Source organism: Dipteris shenzhenensis, chromosome 27 (genome assembly GCF_047967505.1).
Source record: "Dipteris shenzhenensis isolate YYH24624 ecotype China chromosome 27, Dip_SZ_1.0, whole genome shotgun sequence".
Lineage (NCBI taxonomy): Eukaryota > Viridiplantae > Streptophyta > Polypodiopsida > Gleicheniales > Dipteridaceae > Dipteris > Dipteris shenzhenensis.
Window position 1 is genome coordinate 3,449,423 of NC_141622.1, and position 21,811 is coordinate 3,471,233.

The 21,811-nt window shown below is 44.8% G+C and overlaps 1 protein-coding gene across 2 annotated transcripts in view; it reads left to right on the forward strand.

The window, feature by feature from the left end:
• The window catches only part of LOC147883746 (zinc ion binding protein), a 119,315-nt gene that overhangs the window by 17,011 nt on the left and 80,493 nt on the right, over positions 1-21,811 (forward strand). For both annotated transcript variants that reach the window (XM_087399095.1, XM_087399096.1), the window contains exons 3-4: positions 11,324-11,564; positions 11,882-12,027. In XM_087399095.1, coding sequence (XP_087255221.1) covers positions 11,324-11,564; positions 11,882-12,027 — 387 coding nt within the window. The remainder of the gene's footprint in view (positions 1-11,323; positions 11,565-11,881; positions 12,028-21,811) is intronic.

Below are 21,811 nucleotides of genomic sequence, written 5' to 3' on the forward strand. Positions count from 1 at the left end.
TGCTCTACAAATTGGGGCCTTTGGGTCTATTGCAGGGAGATTGCACACCACTTTCAGATTTGCAGTGAATTTGGCAAGAAATTGCAGGCCATTTGATCACATTTGCAAATTACAGCTTATTTTGGGGCTTTTTCAGATTTGGACAGCAAGTCCTATTTTTTACAGTTGCAAGCCTTGAGGCTATCTTTTGGGTCACTTTGTCAGTGCTTTTTGACTTGTCCCATTTGCGATGGCTGGCAATAGATAACCACCAAATGCAGGAGTCCTCATGGGACCACAAACATCACTATGAATGAGCTGTAATTTCCGAACAGTTCCTACTGCACCATTCTTTTTGAAGGGAAACCTGTGCATCTTTGCAAGTATGCACCCTTCACATGCATGAGGAGGAGGTGATTCCAAGGAGGCAAAGCATCAACCATAGCATGTTTTTGAAGTGTCATCAAGCTGCCATAACTCAGATGCCCATATCTGGCATGCCATAGCTCCGCATTCTACATAGCAACAGTGGAAGTAGATACTGCAAGTGCATGATCTGGTCTTTTCTCAAAAGCCCCAATTCGCTGAGCCTTCGTGAGGCTTTCAAGCATAGAACACCATCACATAAGTGCACTTAACCCATAGGCTCAATCCAAAGGCATTCTCTTTTCCGAGTGCAATTCCATTGGCTGTCCAGATGCAATCACATTGCACCACCCCAGTTGCACTCTCTTTGAGTGGTTTCCAGATGGCATTCACAAAGCTTTTCAAAGCTCCAAAATAAAATCAGCAAAGTATCCAACCAAAGAATGACTCATGTAGCACTACGTGGGCACCTGTGAGCCAAGAAAGAGGTGGCACATGAGGCCAACCAATAGCTTATGGCAAAAAGAAATTGCAGCAGCAAAATCACAACTCACCAAGCCCTGAAAACTCGAATTAAGTCCTCAATCGCCAAAAGGACATAGTAGCCAATGCCCAATTGCATTCTCAGCCAAAGAGGAGTGCAAAGGCATGAAGAAAGAGCATTTACAAGAGCCGACCAGCAAGAATTCCACTGAAAAATGCGAAAAGAAGCACTTTTGTCGCGAAGAAATGGGAGTTCTTGGGCTCAAAAGAAGCGTGCTTCAGAGAGGAATGCATTGAGAAGGTTTTGGAGAAGTTTCATCGCCGGAAAGTCCTCCAAAACTGAGAAAAACCAGTTAACCAGCGCATGGGACCACTCGAAATTCAACAGAAAGCTGTAGCTTTGCAAGAGGAGAGGCCCAAGAGGCTGTAGAAGCAAAAAGGTCCAGAAAAATTCACTTTTGCAAATTCGACCAGTAAAAGAAGTGCTCAGCTCTGCCCATTCTACCAAACGCACAGAGGGAAAAGCATATCACTGCGAAGGGGAGGCAGAGGGGAAACCATTGGGCTAAACGGAAGTCGAGGAATCCGAACGGGTAAGGAGTTATGAAGAAAAACGGAATTCAGCTGAAGGAGGCTGAAAAACCAGTCCAAAATCTCAACAAAGGGAGAAGATGAGAGAGAAAACCACACATGTGAAGTTTAGAAGGCCCAAGAAGGTCGAGGAATGGCAAAGGAGAATGTAGAAGGCATTAGAGCCACCTGGAACTCTAGGGGGGCCACTGAAGGTACATGGCCCTCTAGGGGGCCCATTAAAAATGCCACATCATCATTTCTCAACCACCACTCTTTTAATTCCTTGGAATGCCTTTGGGCCTAGGGATTAATTACGCTTATGTGCTAGGCACCATGCTGCGTTTGATTACACATTATTAAGCCCATGCTTGGACTTTTAAAACCAAAGTTGTCACGGTCTTGTAGTACATTAAAGTACTTGGAATTTCATGCCCCCGTGACAATTGCTCTCTCAAGGCTTGAAGCTTGGTGAGGTGATGAGATATTGAGTCACCCTCATCCATGTGAGTATGTGATAACTCTCGCTTCAAGAAAGAGACCCTGGCATCATTGCGGGCTGCAAACATACTCTCCAAAATATCCCAAGATGCCTTTGAGGTTTTGCATGACCGAATGTGCGGAATAGTAAACCTTTTGACAGAATGAGAGATTATTGAAAGTGCTCGTGCATCACGTGAATCCCATCTTTTCTGTTCCTGTGTGGGAGGTACAATTGCAGCAACCACTGCACCTAGTACTTCTCCTGCACCTTGAGCTTGTCCTTTGCGCCTTCCTCCACCTTGTTGAGGAGGATTGTCAGGTGCAACCACATTCTTTGGGCTTGTCTCATCCCTAGTGACATAATTTCACAAATGTTTGCCAACTAAAAGATTGCGTACCATAGAACTCCATAAAGAGTAATTGGTACCATCCAACTTATCCTCCCGTGTGAGGAGTTAAACACTTCATTGGGATTGTTTTGAGCCATAACTGCCAAAGAAAACAAAATGCAGCAAATGTGACAAGAAATATCCCTTCTTGGGATAAAGATGCAAGCCAATCAAAGGCTCAAAATGCAACAGCCCAAAAGCATAAGCCCAACTGAAATTCTGCCAAATCTGCGTGCAAAACACCTGCAAAGTGTCAAAATGCCCCAAATCTTGCAAAATTGGTGTCCAAGACGAAAAGCCCCAATTTGCAGGGCGAAATCGGGCTGATCTTCTCCCCCGATACTACCTTGACATTTGTGGAGCAGAGTCCCATCCTCCTTAGCCTGCATATGGTGTACCTCTTCTCTTGGTACCATGACTTTACAGTGGAGGACATGGACATGACACACCATGTTCCCCGTTTTTTGGTTACGCTTCGCTTCCCAGGGCTCCCGAAGGAATATAGAGCCATCCTACCCTCCATTGGTCGAGCATTTGGCATTGTGCTGGAGTCTCTGTCAAATTCGGTTGCATCAGTGATAGCAGATGATGAGGTCCCCACGATCAAACTGGTGGTTTAGAGCCCAGAGTCCCTCCCAGAGTTGATTCTCCTAGAGACCCTTGAAGGGGTTACATTTCGCAAGTGAGTGGAAATTTCTGGGTTACCAGGCTAGTGTCTTCGTCGTTGCTGACAGATGGGTCACCTAGCCAGAGATTGCTGTCGTAGCCAAGGTCGAGCTTCTCCCCCCCCACACCTGCAAAGAAGGCAGAGTTAGCAGGCCAGAGCCCAGCATGCACCAGACAGAAACAGTAGGAGTTTCAGACTCCTTGGGGTCATGACCCCTTCAGAAGGGGACTGGACCCAGGTTAAAAAGAAAAAGAAACCAATCAAACAGGCCCGAAAGCGCCACACGTAGAGAGAGAAAGCGCCACACGCAGAGAGAGAGATAGAGTTTTTCGAAAGGCACCCGAGGAGGAGTAGCTGTTGGAGCCCATACGTGGAGACCTACCCTCCCTTGCGGCAAGGGCCATTGCTCAGCGAGGTGATCCTCCCGTCCAGCGTTTCCATTCACCCTTGTATCAGCAACGAGCCCCAGGAGCTCATGATGCTGCGATGGTGGAAGTTGCGGACGTGAGGAGGAGTGGATTTAGAGCCCCGGCAAGCCTGATCACCAGGGGGGGCCTGTGGTCGCCTCTATGGCCTTATCCGTTGATGGGGACCATCGATGCTGGTATAGTCGTCTTTCAGTTGGTTCACCCGACTGGGCCTCGACTTAGACCGGTTGTCTCCTTTTCAGTACAGCCTCGACGCTCCACCATCTCCCCTCTCCCCCACTGACCAGGAGATCAACCGGCTCATTCGAGCGGATCTGCTCCAGCTCCACACCTGGCGGACATGGTTTCTTCACCCCGAGCTTCCTGTGAAGCTCGACTTCTACCACCAACACTGCCTCCAGATCTCACAGGAGGGCTTCATCACACCTTCGGGTTACACACAGCTTCATCTACCACATGCGCTCCGGATCTCCCTCGGTCAGTTTTGGGTTTCGTCACACCGATTACGGATCGAGAGCGGACGCGCAGAGGGTATCCCACGAGAGGGCCGCCTTTGCCCACTTTGCGACTTGCAGGAGATCTCTCTCCGAGCACAGCGACACGCGCAGCACACACAGCGTGAGGACACCCACTGGCCCATCACTGATTTCTTCCAGTCACAGGATACCTCTCCTCAGTCTAGCCGACGACGCGGACGTGAGCGAGAGCCAGAGCCACGACAGCTGCGCCAGCGGACAGACTCACACATTCGGGTCCATGACATCTCGTCTCTGCTCTCTGCTCGCCCCACCGGGGTTACCGTTGCCCTCATCCATAGGGCCACCCGCCGCCCCCGACAATCGAGCTCGACTAGGCCGCGTGAGGTCAGAGGCCAATCATCTATCGCAGGGTTTTTTCCGGCCTCCCATTTGACGGCCCCTCTATGATTGGTCTTTGACGATCACCACCTGCACATATATATTGTGTCTCCCCCCTCTGCCCCATTTTTGGTGCCCCCCCCTTCTTTTTTGTATCATCTGGAGGTAGACACATATTTTTTGTATCAGGACTAGACACACCGTTCTTCATAATCTCTTTTTTGTAGAAACGATTGGCTGGCCCGTTTTGAGACCGCCACCGTTATGCTCATTGTATCAGTTATCTTTAGTCTCATAGACCTTTACGGTCTCCCGAAGACTTTAATAAACTTTCTTTCTTTCTTTCTTTGTACTCCCCACCCACCCCCCCTTCCCAGATCCCTCTCCCTCTCCATCCGCCCCCCCCCCTGGGTTCCCCTCCGCCCCCTTCTCCCCCTCGCCCCTCCTGCAATGGTCATTCCTGTCCCCCTCCTCCTCCACCCCCCTATGCACCTCCTTAGCAGGTTCTTCAGCCTCCCTCCCCTCCCCTACCTCGACCCCCTTGCTAGTGGGCAAGGGTAAGACAACGCCCCCTTCTACTTCCTCATTGCAGCATCTCGTCCCCTCTCTCCATTTGGGGGGGGGGAGCCAGAGGGAAGAGGCTCGTTCTCTCGGTCATCAACTCCCAATTTCCAGCCTGGGTGTCCCTTACCGCAGGATTTTTGGAGATTGGGACCCTGGAATTATCGAGATATTCCGGACTCTAATTCTCTACTTCTGGAGGTAACGCTTGTGATCTTGTAGTCCGTAGTGGGCTCCCAGACACACCCAGTTTGGAGATTCCAGGTTGCCTCCACAAGGGTGGAGAAGTGGTTCGCAGTGGTGTTTGCTATGCTGGGGGATTAGATTTCACGCTTGATGGACGAGGGGGTGGGGCCATAGGGATTGGACCTTTGTCACGCCCATGGTGCTGAGGTGAATTTTCAGCTGTGTTTCACGCAAGAGAAGCCGATGTGGGGTTTGGTGGTAGGAGTTATCAGATTTTTGCTTGAGGCAAAGGTTGATCAGGCATACTACTGGCCACTCCAGAAGTGTGCGGAGCTGTTCGGGGTGGAAGTTTCCTTCATGAGGAAGTGGGCACGGAAGATTGCCATTGAGCCGGTGTCCACCTGCAACAGGACTGCTCCTAACTAACAGTAAACACTACTAAGTTTAGTAGAATTTGCAGGAAAGTTATAGTAGTGTAGTACCTTATGTTTAGGAAAAGGGTAGGAGAGGAAGATCATGGGCTGGATCTTCAACAGGGACTTGTGAGGGGCTGCACAAGGACAGGAGGAAGTCAATCCTTTTTAGAATTCAGCTGAGTATTGAGTATTGAACTCTTGCTGTATATTCTATTTCAGTAATGAAGTACAAGTCATGAATGAATATGCCAAGTACAACTAGAGCCCTTATATAGGTATGGCCCAGGGAAGTACAAAGCAGTATTGCTTATGGGATTACCTCCTAGGATGCCACGTGGCAACTTATGGTTTCCCCTAAAGAAAGAGAAAAGAACACTTACAAGCCAATAAAGGCCTTTCCACTAACTTAAGCCTAGGTTTAGCCTAAGTAAAAAGTAGCCCTTTGTTACAATCCTCCCTCCTCAAATAGAAATTTGTCCTCAAATTTGAAAAGGCTGTAACCTGGACATACAATGCTCCTTGTAAACCTGAATAGCTCAATTCTGGTCATATCAGCTGAACAATGAAGTTTCTCAGTCAAATACCTCCATGTAGGCATGCTGATCTGTAAATGGATCAGATAATATGCCCAAGAAATCAAGCAACCGGGTGGAAGAGCTAAGCTGTCCAATATAATAGATCTGATCATATAGTCCAGTGAGAGACATGCTGATCTGAGAAAGGATAGTGAATGCTGGCTGCAACATGTCCATATATGCCATATAGCAAGAGAAAATCAGATCTGCTCATAAGGATGCAATTTTGGCCATAGAATTCAGGTAAGCAATTGAGGGTACTGCTCCACAATTGTAGATGGCTGCCAAGAAGACTCCTCATCAGGTAAACCTCTCCATTTGATAAGATATTCCATGTAGGACTTGTTCCTCAACACATGATCTCTAAATCCAAGGATCTTCTCAGGTATATACTCAATTTGGCCCTCTTCATCCATAGGAGGTAGCTCTTCCATAACTTGCTCCTTAGGCCCCAAATACTTCTTGAGAAGTGATACATGGAATACTTTGTGTATTCTAGAGGATGATGGAAGCTCCAACTCATAAGCCACTTCCCCAACTTTCCTCAAAACCTTGTAAGGTCCATAATACCTATGAGCAAGTTTAACATTGGTATTACCTTTGAAAGAAGCATGCTTGAACTTATGTAATCTGAGAAACACATAATTCCTTCTTCAAAATGAAGATCTCTCCTATGCTCATCAGCATAATCCTTCATCCTTGCTTGGGCCCTTACCGTATTATCTTTACATTTCTGTAATAGAGCGGTCATGTGAGCCAAATCATCCTTGGCTTGCTGGCTGGTCAATGCTTGATCAATAATGGTTGATGGAACCTGAGCTTTACAGCCAAACATGGCTTCAAAAGGGCTCATACCAATTGAAGTGTGCTTGGTGGTATTATAACAAAACTCAGCTAGATGCAACCATTGGTCCCACGATGCTTGGGTCTCAAAGCAAAAATGCCTTAGATACTCTTCCAACCAGCGGTTAACCCTCTTTCTTTGTCCATCAGTTTGAGAGTGGTGATCTGCTGTACTTCGGCTAAGAAGTGTTCCCATAGAACTGAAAAGCTCTTGCCAAAAATGCCCCATGAACTTAGCATCACGATCACTCACAATTTCCTGAGGAAGTCCATGTAATTTAAACACATTCTCCATGAATTGCTTAGCCACCTTGGAAGCTGTAAATTGTGTCTTAGTAGGAATGAAGTGGGCAGCTTTAGTAAGTCTATCAACAACCACAAAAATGCTGTTCCAACCCTTAGAGGTCACTGGTAGACCTGTAATAAAGTCCATGCTGATATGTGTCCATTTACCTTGAGGTATAGGCAGAGGTTGTAGTAGACCAGCTGGTCCTAGATTCAACTCCTTGTTTTGTTGACAGGGCTTACAGCTTTGTACATAAGCAAGAACGTCCTTCCAAAGCCCCTTCTAGTAAAAACTCTGTTTCACCTTATCATACGTCTTGTTGAGGCCTATATGCCCAGCCATAGGAGATGAGTGAAATTTTCTGCAAGATCAGCAGCTTATAGGAGGAATTTTCAGTAAGAAATATTCTATCATCATACCACAAGAGCCCATTGTGCAACTTGAAATTGGGATATTGCTGACAGTCAGGATCTTGCAAGTCTTGGAACATAGCAGCTGCTTGAGGATCATTGAGATACTCTTCTTGAATGCCATGGTTCCAATCTTTATAAACCTCAGTAATAGATGACAAAGTACAAGCCCGTATCTTGGAAAGAGAATCTGCCACAATATTTTCTTTGCCCATCTTGTAATCTATGTCAAAGTCATAGTTTTGCACAATGGATAGCCATCTCCTTTGCTTGGGTGATAGAGAAGACTGAGATAGAAAATATCTGAGAGTCTTATGTTCAGTCTTGACCTTGAAATGGCTGCCATAAATGTAGTGGTGCCACTTTTTGATTGCATGAAGTATTGCCAACATCTCTTGGTCATAAATGTGGAAACTTGACTCCTTGTCATCCAATTTCCGACTTTCAAAGGCAATAACTCCATGACTCTGCTTTAGGACAGCTCCAATGCCCCTTTCACTAGCATCAGCCTCAATTATAAAAGGTTGAGAGAAATCAGGACATACCAAGATAGGGGCTGAAGTTAATGCCTCCTTTAATGCTTCAAAGCTCTTGTGCCACAGTTAATGCCTCCTTTAATGCTTCAAAGCTCTTATTGGCACTGTTAGACCATTGGAAAGCATTCGTTTTGAGAAGATTAGTGAGGGGAGCTGCCAATTTGGCAAAATGCCTTATAAATCTTCTGTAAAATGATGCTAGACCAAGGAAACGTCTCAGCTGGGTGATATTTTGAGGTATAGGCCAATCCTTTACACACTTTACCTTGCTGGGATCCACCTTAATGCCACTACTGCTGACAATATAGCCCAAATATTCCACTTCTTCAGCCATGAAAGTGCATTTACTTGATTTGGCACACAACTGGTGTGTCCTCAATACTTCCAATACTTGCTGGACATGCAATAAATGCTCTTATTTTGTTTTTCTGTAGATCAATATATCATCAATGAATACCAGCACAAATTTATAGAGGAAAGGCTGCAATACCTTGTTCATTAGGGCTTGGAAAGTTGCAGGTGCATTGCTTAGACCAAATGTCATCACTTTGAGTTGATAAAGCCCATGTTCAGTCCTGAAGGCGGTTTTATGTTCATCTCCCTCCTTCGTTCTTATTTGATGATAGCCTGACCTTAAGTCAATCTTTGTGAAGTACTTTGCCCCTCTAAGCTCATCCAGTAGGTCATCAATTCTAGGGATAGGAAACCTATTCTTAATTGTCGTTTTGTTCAAATCCCTGTAATCAATACACATTCTAAATCAGCCGTCCTTCTTCTTAACCTATAACACAGGAGAGGCAAAGGGTGACTGACTGTGTGTAATAAATTCCTTGTCAAGGAGTTCCTTTATTTGCCTTGCCAGCTCTTTCCTTTCAACTCTAGAAAGTCTGTATGGAGCTTTGTTGATTGGCTTAGATCCTGGCTGCAACACAATTGCATGATCCACATCTCTCATGGGAGGAAGATGGTTGGGAAGATCAGCAAATACATCAGAGTATTGCTGTAATAGGGACTGCATGTCTTTATCTTCCACCAACCACCCATTAACCTCTTGAGACTTAGTCAACTGAATAGCATAGACTCCACAAACACTTTTGAGGTCTCTGGCCATTCTTCTTGCAGAAATTAAGGACAATTTAGGAGATTGGTGACCCATCAAAGTGATGTGCTTACCTTCATGCACAAACTTCATATACAGCCTATTAAGGTCCATAGAGAATTCTCCCAAGGTTCTCAACCATTCACAACCAAGGACAATGTCAATAGGTCTCATTTCCAAGACAAATAGATCTCCATGAAAAGTATAGTCTTGAGAAAGTTGCACTTGAGCAGCATGACAATATTGCTTACTGTGGGAATGCTGACCATTAGCCACCTCAACTTTGATCCCATGATCCAAAGTGGATGGGCATAACCTCACTGTTGGAAGTGTCTTTGCATTAATGAAGTTATGATTGCTCCCACTGTCAACCAAAATGTGGACTGGTCTGTTATTGATTGTTCCTTTTAACCATGCGTAATGTCTATATCTTGAGTCCTGATTCATTTTCAACCATGGCTGCAAAGTGTTTGAAAACCATAAACACTTCTGATTTGCGTTTCAGCCCATAAACCCAAGTGTAGTTGGAGTAGTCATCTATAAAAGTGACAAAGCAAAGATGACCACCCAATGATGGAGTCCTCATGGGACCACAGACATCACTATGAATAAGCTGTAATTTTCGAACAGCTTTTACTGATCCATCCTTCTTGAAAGGAAATCTGTGCATTTTACCAAGAATGCACCCTTCACAGGCATGTGGAGGAGGTGTTTCAAGAGGAGGCAATGCATTAACCATAGCATGTTTTTGAAGTGTCATCAAGCTGCCATAATGCATGTGTCCATATCTGGCATGCCATAACTCCGCATTCTGTATAGCAGCAGTAGACAGGAAGGCAATGTGAACTAAAACCTGCAAAATTGCTCTCCCAACACAAAAGCCCCAATTTGTGGCTTGAAATTGCAACGAGAAAGGGACAAATGGTCTAAAAGCCCCAAATGTTGCACAAATTGCACTCTGCCTGCAAAAGCCCCGAATTTCACTGTAAAATTGCAGTGTGATTGCAAAAGCCCCAAATTTTTGCAATTCTCTGCAACAAATGCAAAAGCCCCAAATTTGACAAAATTCCCAATACACGAAATGTGTCCAAATCTGCCCACAAAATGGCCTGCAAAGCAAAAATCTGCCTCGAATTTGATTTACCAACCAATAGCTCCCTGCAAAATGTACTTGCAGGAAGACCTTGAATGCACACGAAGGCTGGTGACAGACTTTGTACAAAAGTATGAAACTGTACGGAATGTACAGTCAGGTGGTACAGACGGGTACCCTCTTGTGTACGGACAGGTTCAGCTCCTGTACGGATGGTAGCTGTACGGAGCACAGATCCAGCGCAGTCAGGTACGGACGCCTGTGTATGGATGTACAGGATAGTGTACGACAACAGTACGATGCAATACGACACAGGTACGGGCTGTACAGAATCAGTACGGCGACTGTACGGAACAGTCCGTACTAGCACTGACGGCGAGCTGTACGGGCTGGCGCGACGGTACGGAATGTACGGGAGCTGTACGGGTTGACGGCGAGCTGTACGAGCTGACGGCCTGCTGTACGGGCTGGCGCGATGGTACGGACACCGTATGGAATGTACGGGGGCAGACACAGCTGTACGGGACAGCGAGAGATCAATGAGCTTGTACGGCTGTACGGACGGAAGCTGCACGATGCAGGAGCTGGTACAATGCAGGAGCTTGTACGGCTTGTACGGAAGACTGTATGGACGACGGGCTTGTACGGACGGGTAGTGAGCTGTTGAGCTTGGAGCAGGGAGCTTTCGGGCAAGGAGCAGGGAGCAGGGTCAACCTGCTGTGATACCAAATGTGAGTTGCAGAGGGGGAGAGAGAGCAGAGTGTGAGAGCAGGAGAGCAAGAAGGTAGTAGAGAGCTGAAAGCAATAGTTGCAATAGAAGAGTGTAGTACAACTGAAGAGTGGGATAGGTTTTGTCTAAGTGACAAAACCTTATCCTTCACTAACCGTAGTTAGTGAACTAACCTACTTATTACATTACATTGGTCACTGCTGAATTATAACAATAATTCTAACAATTGTCTATGGCTGCTTGAATTGATAAGAGTTATATATTGATGCTGTACGGTTCATTTTGTTTTATACGATTGGTCTCAGATTCATCTAGGCATATATCATAGTTCTGAATGTCTTACCAATACTAAGGGTTTTCATGTAGGTTCTGCATTTCGCGCTTTAAGGATTGTCCATTATGTGGTGCTGGCATTGAAGGCATTGAAGCTGATGCTGATTTACAAAGAGAGGTTGATAGATTCATAGAAGGACACGCAAGAGTTAAGAGGTCCATTCCACAGTATAATGAAAGTGGAGAAGAGGAAGAACAAACTCAAAAGAGCAATGTGACCTATGAGGATGTTTCGTTAGCCAGGGGGACATTTCTCGTCCAGCAAGCCATGAGGGTGGGTGTACGTACAGACTACTTTAGAACCAGTATTGTTACTGTTCCAAATTGCCATTTCTATGTCATATAGTCATTTTATGTAGCTACCCTAGCTGCCCTTTGATGTTTTGCTGAGAGGGTTTACTTTATTGTTCTCTGTTTAATGTCTGTTTCTTATTTTGAGGGACTATTGTGGCATACCTTTTCTTTATTGTTTTAATGTGTATGCCTTGCCCATTTCCAGGGTTTCAATCTGAAAAAGATTGGAAGGGGTCAAACTAATGTCATCAGGTTATATGATGAAGTAGTAAGATTAATTAGAATGTTTTGTTCCAGGCATTTCAAGCTCAGAATCTGGAAAGTGCAAGTGCAAGATTGAGCATCTGTGCAGATGACATTAGGGAAGAACTTGTGAGAAGTGGGGCTCCTCCTGAGGTATGCTCACAATTGGGGGCAGTCCTTGGTATGCTCGGTGATTGCAGGTACATCTCTGCTTTTAGTTTGCAGTATTTGCAATTTCTGATTTGCTCATTCCTCTGTTGTGATCACTTTGTTAGAATTATAGATATAATTCAGCAGTGACCAGTTTAATTTAATAAGCTAGTTAGGGGCACTTTTCCCTCTTTAAGAGGTTTTTCCCCCTAACCGCAGTTAGTTCACTAACTATGGTTAGTGACTACTAAGGTTTTGTCACTAGGACAAAACCTTATCTCTCACTCTTTCAGTTGTACTCTTTACACTCTTCTATTGCAACTCAGCTCTCAAGCTCACTCTCTCTTGCTCTCTCTCTCTCCCCAATCTCTCACATTTGGGATCAGAGCAGGTTGATCCTGCTCACTACTCCTTCCCCGTTCAGCTCTAGCCTACAGCCCACGCTCCTGCTGCTACATCCCGTCCGTACTTGCTCGAAGTAGTCAAACGACTGTCCGTACAGTCCGTACGACTGTACGGAATCCGCACCCTGCACGTACCTGCGTCATCGCCATTCGTACATGCCGTACCGTACCTACTGCGTCCGTACCTTCCATACCTGCAGTCTCGTAGTACTGCGCGACCGTACGGCTGTATAGCTCATTGCCGTATAGCCCTGTACGTACTTGCGCCGTACGTCGTATCGCCGTACCAGCCTTGCGCCATATTCCGTACATCTGCCACGTACCCGCTTCCGTACAGCTCCTGCATCGTACATGTTTTCGTACAGCTCCTGCATCGTACCAGCATTACCAGCCGTACACCATCGGCTGTACCAGCCTTACCTGCCGTACAGCCGTACACCATTGGCCGTACAACTGTACGGTTCTTACTCCAAGTGTGTGTACCTGGCCGTACAGGTTGTACTTCCGCACATTGTACTTGCAGACAGCCATTGTTTGACTTAATTTTTGGGAGCACATTTGGGGCATCCTGTTTGTTGCAGACAATGCAATCAATTTGTAGATTCGGAGCTGCACTTGGAGCAAACATTGCAGATTTGGTCTGAAATTTGGGGCTTTCTGCTGAAATTGCAAAATTTGGGGCTTTCTGAGCTTTAGCCCCTTTCTGGTTGCAATTTCAAGCTCGAAATTTGGGGCTTTTAATTCTGCAGTACAATTTCTTGAAGAAATTTGGGGATTTTGTAATTACACTGCAATTTGGCAGTGAAATTTGGGGCTTTTGCAGACAGAGCCCAATTCTTGCAACATTTGGGGCTTTTGATCAATTTGCCCCTTTCCGGTTGCAATTTCGGGCCTATTTTGGGGCTTTTGTGTTGGGAGAGCAATTTTTGGAGATTTCAGTTCATACTGCCTTTCTTATAGTGTTTTGCAGCACTTTTGGCAGATTCTGGAGAGTTTTTGATGCTTGGACAGATTTCTGACAGTGCAAGTGCAGAAATCTGAGTTGCATTTACAGCCAGTGCTTGGCTGTGTTTTTTGGGAGTTGTGCATTTCATTCCCAGTAAGGGAATTCAGTTTTGTATCTGCTTAAATCTCTTTCTCAGATATGGCCCAGCAAAATCAGAATGACTTCCAGTTCGGTGGTCTTTCACAGGAAGACAAGTTGGATGGTACCAACTACTCCCTCTGGAGTTTTATGGTACACAATATTCTGATTTCTCGCAATCTATGGGATTATGTGAATGGGGGTGAGATCCGACCAGCAGGTATGGCACCTAATACCCCTCCTCAGCAAGGAGGTGGAAGAGGTCGTGCACAGGGTGCAGCTGCAGAGCAAGTTGTTGGTGCAGCTATAGCCACTACTCCAGAGCATAAGAGATGGGATTCACGGGATGCCTTAGCTTTGTCATGCATCTCTCTTTCAGTGAAAAGATTTATCATTCCGCATATCCGGTCGTGTAAGACCTCGAAGGCAGCGTGGGATATTTTAGAAAGTATGTATGCAGCCCGGAATGATGCAAGGGTATCTTTCTTGAAAAGAGAGTTAAGTAAATACACACATGGAAGAGGGTGACTCCATGTCAGTCCACCTCACAAAGCTACAGGATCTCAGAGAGCAATTATTGAACATAGATGAGATTATTCCTGATTCAGAGATGATTACTACCACTTTGAATTCTCTTCCTGAGTCTTATCTCAGGTTTCATACCTCGCTGAACTTATCATTGAGGGGGGGTGCAAATCCTCTCACTTTTCATGAGTTGATAGGACTTCTGCTTCAGGAAGAGCAGACCAGGAAAAACTTGGCTTCACGTGCAGGTGAACAAGCTATGCTCTCAAAGTTTAAGTCAAAAACAAAGGGACAGGCAAAGACATCAGTAAATTAGCCTTCCAGTGGGTCAGGACAGCCTTCACAAAAGGCTAAAAATGATGCAAGTAAGCCCAAGAAGAAGGGTTTTTTTTCATTACTGCAAAAAGCCAGGTCATCACATTGCAGAATGCAGGAAAAGGCTTGCAAAAGAGAAGAAAAACAGCTCCGGTATGGCTGTTTCAGATTCAGCTCCTCATGCATCTGACAGTGGGGATGCTGCAGCCAACTTTGTTGGACAGGATTATGCCTTTTTATCTTGCATTTCAGATTCTAGGCTGGCTACTCCAGATGCTCGGGATAGTACAGCCACTTGTAATGATGATACATATGCATTTTTGACTTGCAGTTATGACTCTTCTACGGATGCATTTGCTTTTAGTGTCCATGAAACACCGATTGAGAAAAGAGCAGCCCATGCTCTTGCAGTTTCTACGCCTAGTGCTGCCATGCAGAATGCAGAATTATGGCATGCCCGATATGGCCACATGCATTATAACAGCTTGATGACACTTCAGAAGCACTCTATGGTTGATGCATTGCCACCTTTTGAGATACCTCCTCCACATGCCTGTGAAGGGTGCATTTTAGGCAAGATGCATAGATTCCCCTTCAAAAAGGATGGTTCAGTTAAAGCTGTACGCAAATTACAGCTTATACACAGTGATGTTTGTGGTCCCATGAGGACTCCATCATTGGGTGGTCATCTCTACTTTGTTACCTTTATTGATGATTACTCCAATTTCACTTGGGTCTTTGGGCTGAAGCGCAAATCAGAAGTGTTCATGGTGTTTAAACACTTTTCAGCCATGGTTGAAAATGTAACCGGACTCAAGATACAGACATTGCGCACAGATAGAGGTGGGGAATACTTGTCTACAGATTTTGATGCTTTTCTGAAAGGCAAGGGTATTGTGTATCAGCTCACAGTGAGGTTGACCCCTAAGCAAAATGGCAAAGCTGAGAGGAAAAATAGAACTCTTATGGAGATGGACAGATGTATGCTGAAAAGCAAACACATGCCTCACAAATTCTGGCTTGAAGGTCTGATGTGTGCCAATTACATTTTAAATCGGGCTCCCACTAAGGCTTTGAAAACAAAAACTCCCTATGAGGTCTGGAATGGGAGAAAGCCCTCAATGGATCATTTTCGAGTCTTTGGATGCCTTGCTTATGCTCATGTGCCAGTTGAATTTCGGCATAAGTTGTCAGATAACGCAATTAAGTGCATATTTGTTGGGTACAGTGTAGAAAGCAAGGGGTACCGTCTCTACAATCTTGCTACACGCAAGATCAATGTCAGTAGAGATGTGATATTTGCAGAAAATTCAGCTCACACTTAGGCTGAATTTCATATGCCTTCTTCTTCAGAGGATGTCTTTGAGGGGTTGCTACCCATTGCCGTGGGTTCCCCTGCTGATATTTCTGATGCAAATCAGAATTTACAGCCACCTCCCGATGCTTCAGTTCAGCCATAGGATGTCTTGCCACCTCCACAGGCAGTGGAACATGTGGTTCAGCAAGAAATTGCAGACATACATGCAGCGAAAATAGTCCCAAACTGGCTATTACAGACTCTTAGGGAGAGTAAAATTGATGCTCCATTACCTAGCAAGACTCGCAGTGCAGCAAGGAACATGGAAGGTGCTAATTCAGTGGAATCAGCATATGCAGGTACTCTTCTTGATGAGGAGGAGCCAGCCACATTCGAAGAAGCAAAGGACAATGTGCATTGGATGAATGCCTTGCACGATGAGTTGCAGTCCATTGAAAAAAATCAGACTTGGGATGTTGTAGACTTGCCACTAGGTAAACATGCCATTGGCACACGATGGGTTTTCAAGGTCAAACGGAAGCCAGATGGCTCCATTGACAGATACAAGGCAAGGCTGGTTGCTAAAGGCTATGCTCAGAAAAAGGGCATAGATTATGAGGAGACATTTGCTCCTACATCCCGGATGACCACCATCCGATCTGTTATTGCAATGGCTGCTTATTTTGAGCGGAATGTTCATCAGTTGGACATAAAAACAGCCTTCTTAAATGGAGACTTGCTGGAAGAGGTGTATGTCAAACAACCTCCAAGCTTTGAAATTACAGCAAATGCACTTTAGGTATGGAAGCTAAACAAAGCTTTGTATGGGCTAAAACAGGCCCCTCGTGCATGGTATGCCAAGATTCATGCCTTTTTGACCAGCAAGGGGCTGCACAATAGTCCTACTGAGAGCACCCTCTACATCAAGATGGATGGGGGGGAAATTTTAGTGATCCTTCTTTATGTTGATGACTTACTGCTCACAGGGTCCAATGAAGATAAAATTGCAGATTTCAATGCTGATTTGCAGACCACCTTTGACATGTCAGATTTGGGGCTGCTTCACTTTTATTTGGGGATCCAGTTCTCTCAAGAGAGACGTGGCACTGTTATGTCTCAGTCCAAGTATGTGCAGAAACTCTTGGATAGATTTAACATGCATGATTGTAAGCCCATAGCCACTCCCATGGAGCCGGGGGAAACTCACAATGCATGATGCAGGAGAATCAGTTGATGCCACATCTTACAGTCAGGCTGTTGGATGCCTCATATATCTCTGCAACACTAGACCTGATATTCAGTTTGCAATATCTCAGGTGAGCAGGTACATGCACAGCCCAAAAACTATGCATTGGCAGGCAGTTAAGCGCATCTTCCGTTATTTGCAGGGCACAAAGTCTTTTGGCTTGTTATTTCCCAAGGGGGGTGACTTGCAGATGCATGCCTACAGTGATTCAGATTGGGCTGGTGATTATGACACTAGGCAGTCCACTAGTGGCAATTGTTTCTTTTTGGGTAAATCTTGCATTTCATGGCTGAGCAAGAAACAATCTACACACTTTTCCCTCTTTAAGAGGCTTTTTTCCCTAACCGCAGTTAGTTCTTTAACTATGGTTAGTGACTACTAAGGTTTTGTGACTAGGACAAAACCTTATCTCTCACTCTTTCAGTTGTACTCTTTACCCTCTTCTATTGCAACTCAGCTCTCAAGCTTTCAGCTCTCAAGCTCACTCTCTCTTGCTCTCTTTGTCTCCCCAATCTCTCACACACTTTCTCATGTGTTTATCGCCACAATCACTCAGAGTATAGCACATGATGTCTAGTATGAATTTCCGTTATTAGATTCTTTGCATGTAGGATGCAGTATCACCAGAAAATGCTGTTTAGGGATGTAGCTAGCAAACCCTCGAAACATGTATTGATGAAAAGTTTCACTGAAACAATGAGATGGGGATGCTTTTTTCAATTCCACTGTGCAGAAGAAGAAACAAAGGAAGAAAGGTTTATTAGTGTCTTCAGAAGATCAAATTGGCTAATAAGGCAAAAGGATAGTACAATGCATGAAAGATCAGAGGGAGAGCGACGTTCCTCTCCTGTTCAACAAACAAACAAATGAACTACACTGTACACAGTGGAAATTTGTTGATCTATGGTGGTATTATGTAACATAAGTCATGTAGTATAAGATGTACCCTCATCAGTTGATATAATGGAGACAGAATTGTTCAGCTAATCTGCCTTGGATGCATAAGCTTGTGTATGTGGAAGGTAATAGAGCGTAGTGTTGCCAGACCAAATGGGGGAATTGTGACCTCTCTATGTCCTAAGGGATCCATGCGAATGAGCGCACAGGTCATATACAGAGAGACACCGAGAGCGAAGGGCAAACGTACACTGGTTATTGACTTAAAGCAACATTGGACTCCTTTTGAAGGGTCTGATTAGAGAGAAATAACTAACGTATGTGGTTTCTAGGGACAATACACCATTCCTATCTCCCCATCTTGCGCTTTCTCCTTGATGAGGTGATACTAAATATCAATATTCTTTGTATGGGCATGAAACATTGGACTCTTTGCCAATGCAGTACAACTTGTCCGCTATAAAGAATGTGAGTGGAACTATCTCGCTGACATTTAAAATCATGAAGTATCCAACAAAGCCATACTAACCAAGATATCAACCACAAGGTATCGCTCTACTCCTGTACAATGATAGTTTCATGGTGGAGTGCGAGTTGCATTTTCATTTACAGCCACAAAATCAGTTTGTGAGAGCATCCCAATTGGAGTCACATGAGTGCCCTCAAGCATCACATCATGTGGTTTGCCATGCACATTAGGATTGCTATTGGCATAGCATTTTTGTTGACTTACAACGCCCAGTGTTTGTGAGAAAATTTGGTCTCACAGCAAGCTGGCTGTACGTCTACAATCTTCCATTGTAAACTCCTTGAGTAGCTCCATGGCATGCTTCTCCTGTGAAACAAAGACATTGCCCACCTTTTGTTTCAGTTCTATACCCAAGGAATAATGTCATAGTAGCTAGTCCCTGCTATGCGTGATGGAGCTATGGTTTTCAACCTATGAGTGACTATCATGAGGTTGAAACTGCATTGTGTGTAATGTTTTTAGAGGATGAGTTTGGGCATTTCCTTAGATGCATCTATATATATATGTATGTCTATTATTTCAAATCTTTGTACAAGCTTCCCTTTTAAGGCTGGAGGCCGTTTCTCATTGTTGCTTGTTATGATGGATCCACATAAAACACTACTATCACAAAGCTGCCCTTTTGAAGAATTGGATCAGATTTGCTTTTCTTCATTCTAAAGCTTGCAAAGAAACCATCCATACTGGAATATCAAGAGTCAAAACCTTGGTGCTTTTTTGAGCTCATATAATGACTTCTTCAACTGCTCAACGTATCTCTCCTGGCTGCTCTGTGTATACCTATCCTTTTAGGTCACTGTTTAAGAAGGTTGACTTAAGATCCATTTAGTGAATCTTCCAACCATGTGCTTATTGGGTGCGGGGAGCAATGGAATGCAAATGGAATGAGAGGGAGCAGACAACAATGGAGAGAACACGAAGTGCTTGCAAATTAATAATGAGAAAGTACTAGCGGTGGCCAATATATCCCCCAAAGTCAACCACAAGTGAAGTCAGGCTGAGGGTTGAGTGATCCTAACTGGACTTCAAGGCCATACCACGGCTAAGTGCTAACAACTCCCCTTCCATGGTGTTGCAGAAGTATCTTGGATACATCTAAGCTATACCTGGCAACTATATCATGGTTGCACAGCCAAGTGTAAGACATGTCATATGTGGAAAAGCCTCAAACGTGGGTCGTGGTAGAGACTTGGTGAAGAGATCTACTAAGTTATCCTCCGTGGGAACGTAGGACATCAGTATATCTCCAGGTAACAGGCGCTCTCGAACATAATGATAGTGCACCTCAATGTGCTTGGTACCGGCATGAAAGACGGGATTATGCGCAATGGCCAAAGCACTTTGGCTGTCAGTGTAGATGATCGTAGAGGAGATTTGGCGTACATCAAGATCTGCAAGTAACTAAGAAGCCAAACCCAGACAGTGGCTGTGAAAGGCTGCTCTTTACTTAGCTTCACAACTCGAAGTAGCAACTGTAGGATGCTTCTTGATGAACCAAGAAATGCATGAAGAGCCAAGCGTGAAAAAGTTGCCATTGTGAGACACCCTTGTGTGGTAACAACCGGCCCAATCACTGTCCATGAATGCATGCAAATTTAGTGAAGACTGATCACTATAGAACAGTCTTAAATGCGCACAGCCTTCAAGTAACGGAAGACTCGTTTCGCTGCCTACCAATGCTGTGTGTTGGGGTTGTGCATGTACCTGCTTTACTGGGAAACGGCATACTACAAATCAGGCCGGGTATGGCATAAATAAATAACGCAGCTCACAGTCTATTGGTAAAGAGTGGCATCAAATGGGGCACTCCCCATCTTCAGAGGAGAAACAGAAGCTAGGTTCCAATGGAGTAGAAACCGGCTTGCAATCCTCGAAGTGGAAGCGTTGCAAGAGCTGTCCAATATATTTGGATTGACTTACCATTATGCCCCCCTCAACATTAGCAAATTGGATGCCCAAATAGTAGTGCAACTGACCCATATCTAACATTGCAAATTATTTTTGCAAATCTGCCTGGAAATCTATAATATTCTAAGTGTTTGGCCCAGTGGTAAGCATGTTGTTAGAATTATTGATAAATTCTAGGCAGTGACCAATGTAAAGTCAATAAGTGGGTTAGGGGCACTTTTCCCTCCTTTAGAGGTTTTTCCCCCTAACCATAGTTAGTTCACTAACTACGGTTAGTGAAGGATAAGGTTTGTCACTTAGACAAAACCTTATCCCCCCTTTTGTATTGCTACACTTTATTCTATTGCACATTCGACATTGTGCACTCCCTCTCTTGCTTTCTGCACCATTTCTATCATTTGGTATCAGAGCAAGATCAACTTCTGGACCTGCCTCCTCAGCTCCCATCGCATCTGAACAACTTCTGCTCCAGCTCTTGCTGTGCGTTGTTCTTTTGATCCTGCTGTTGCTGCTCGTTGGTACGGCCATCCGTACTATACTTTCGAAGGTGCACGTTGCTGCTTGCAAGCCTCTCCCGTACGCTGTCCGTACTCACACGTGCGTCGCCAGCAAGAGCTTGCCGGTACACTGTCCAAATCTGTATGTACAACGTACGGACTATCTGCCCGTACAATCGTACGGTCGACCGTACTTGTCCCGTCAACCGCCTGTACACAAGTGGTACATGCGCGTGGGAATCCGTACACAGCTCTTGCTGTTCTGCCGTATGTGTGTGCAGCTTCATAGCAGCGATGGTACAACTCTACGGCACTGTTAGCACCTGTAGCTTCTGTACATACCTGTTCAAATTTTTGGTACCAGCAGCTGTCACACGTGCAAGATTTGTACCAGCATTTACGCTTTGTGTACCTACAGCAGCCCGCTCACGTGCGCACGTTCTTGTGCTCTTTGTACCTGCGCAGGACATCCCAAATACAAGTACAATCTGCTTCATTCGCAGATCCTCTGTACAGATTTTGCTTGCAGGATCATTTGGCAGGTGCTTTCCTTTGCAGGAGGTTCTTTTTGCAGAGAATTTGGGGTTTCTTAATTCTTTTGCAGACATTGCAATCAGTTTGCAAAATCTGCTCCAGAATTTGGGGCTTTTGGTTTTGCTTGCAATTTTTGCAGAGAATTTGGGGCTTTTGCAATTGGATTGCAATTTTGCAGTGGAAGAGCAATTTGGGAACTTTGCAGGTTTTTTGGACTCAGTTTGAGTCACATTTAAGCATTTGGGAATTTTTTTGCAGATATTTTACTCTGGTGCATTTTGAGCCATTGTTTGGTTGAGGATTCAAGTAGGTGTATTTTGAGATTGTGGGTGTACTCATTTGGACACATTGGCAATAGAATTTGGTTCTTTTGCAGATAAATTGCAAATTGGGGCTTTCAGACAATTTGCCCCTTTTTGAGTTGCAATTTCTTGAAAAAATTTGGGGCTTTTTCCTTTACACTGCAATTTCTTGCATTTTTGGGGCTTTCAGGCAATTTGCCCTCTTTTGGATGCAATTCCCCTCAAGAAATTGGGGCTTTTGGCATTTTGATGCAATTTGGCAGTGTACAAGCATTTTGGGACTGTTGCAGGTAATT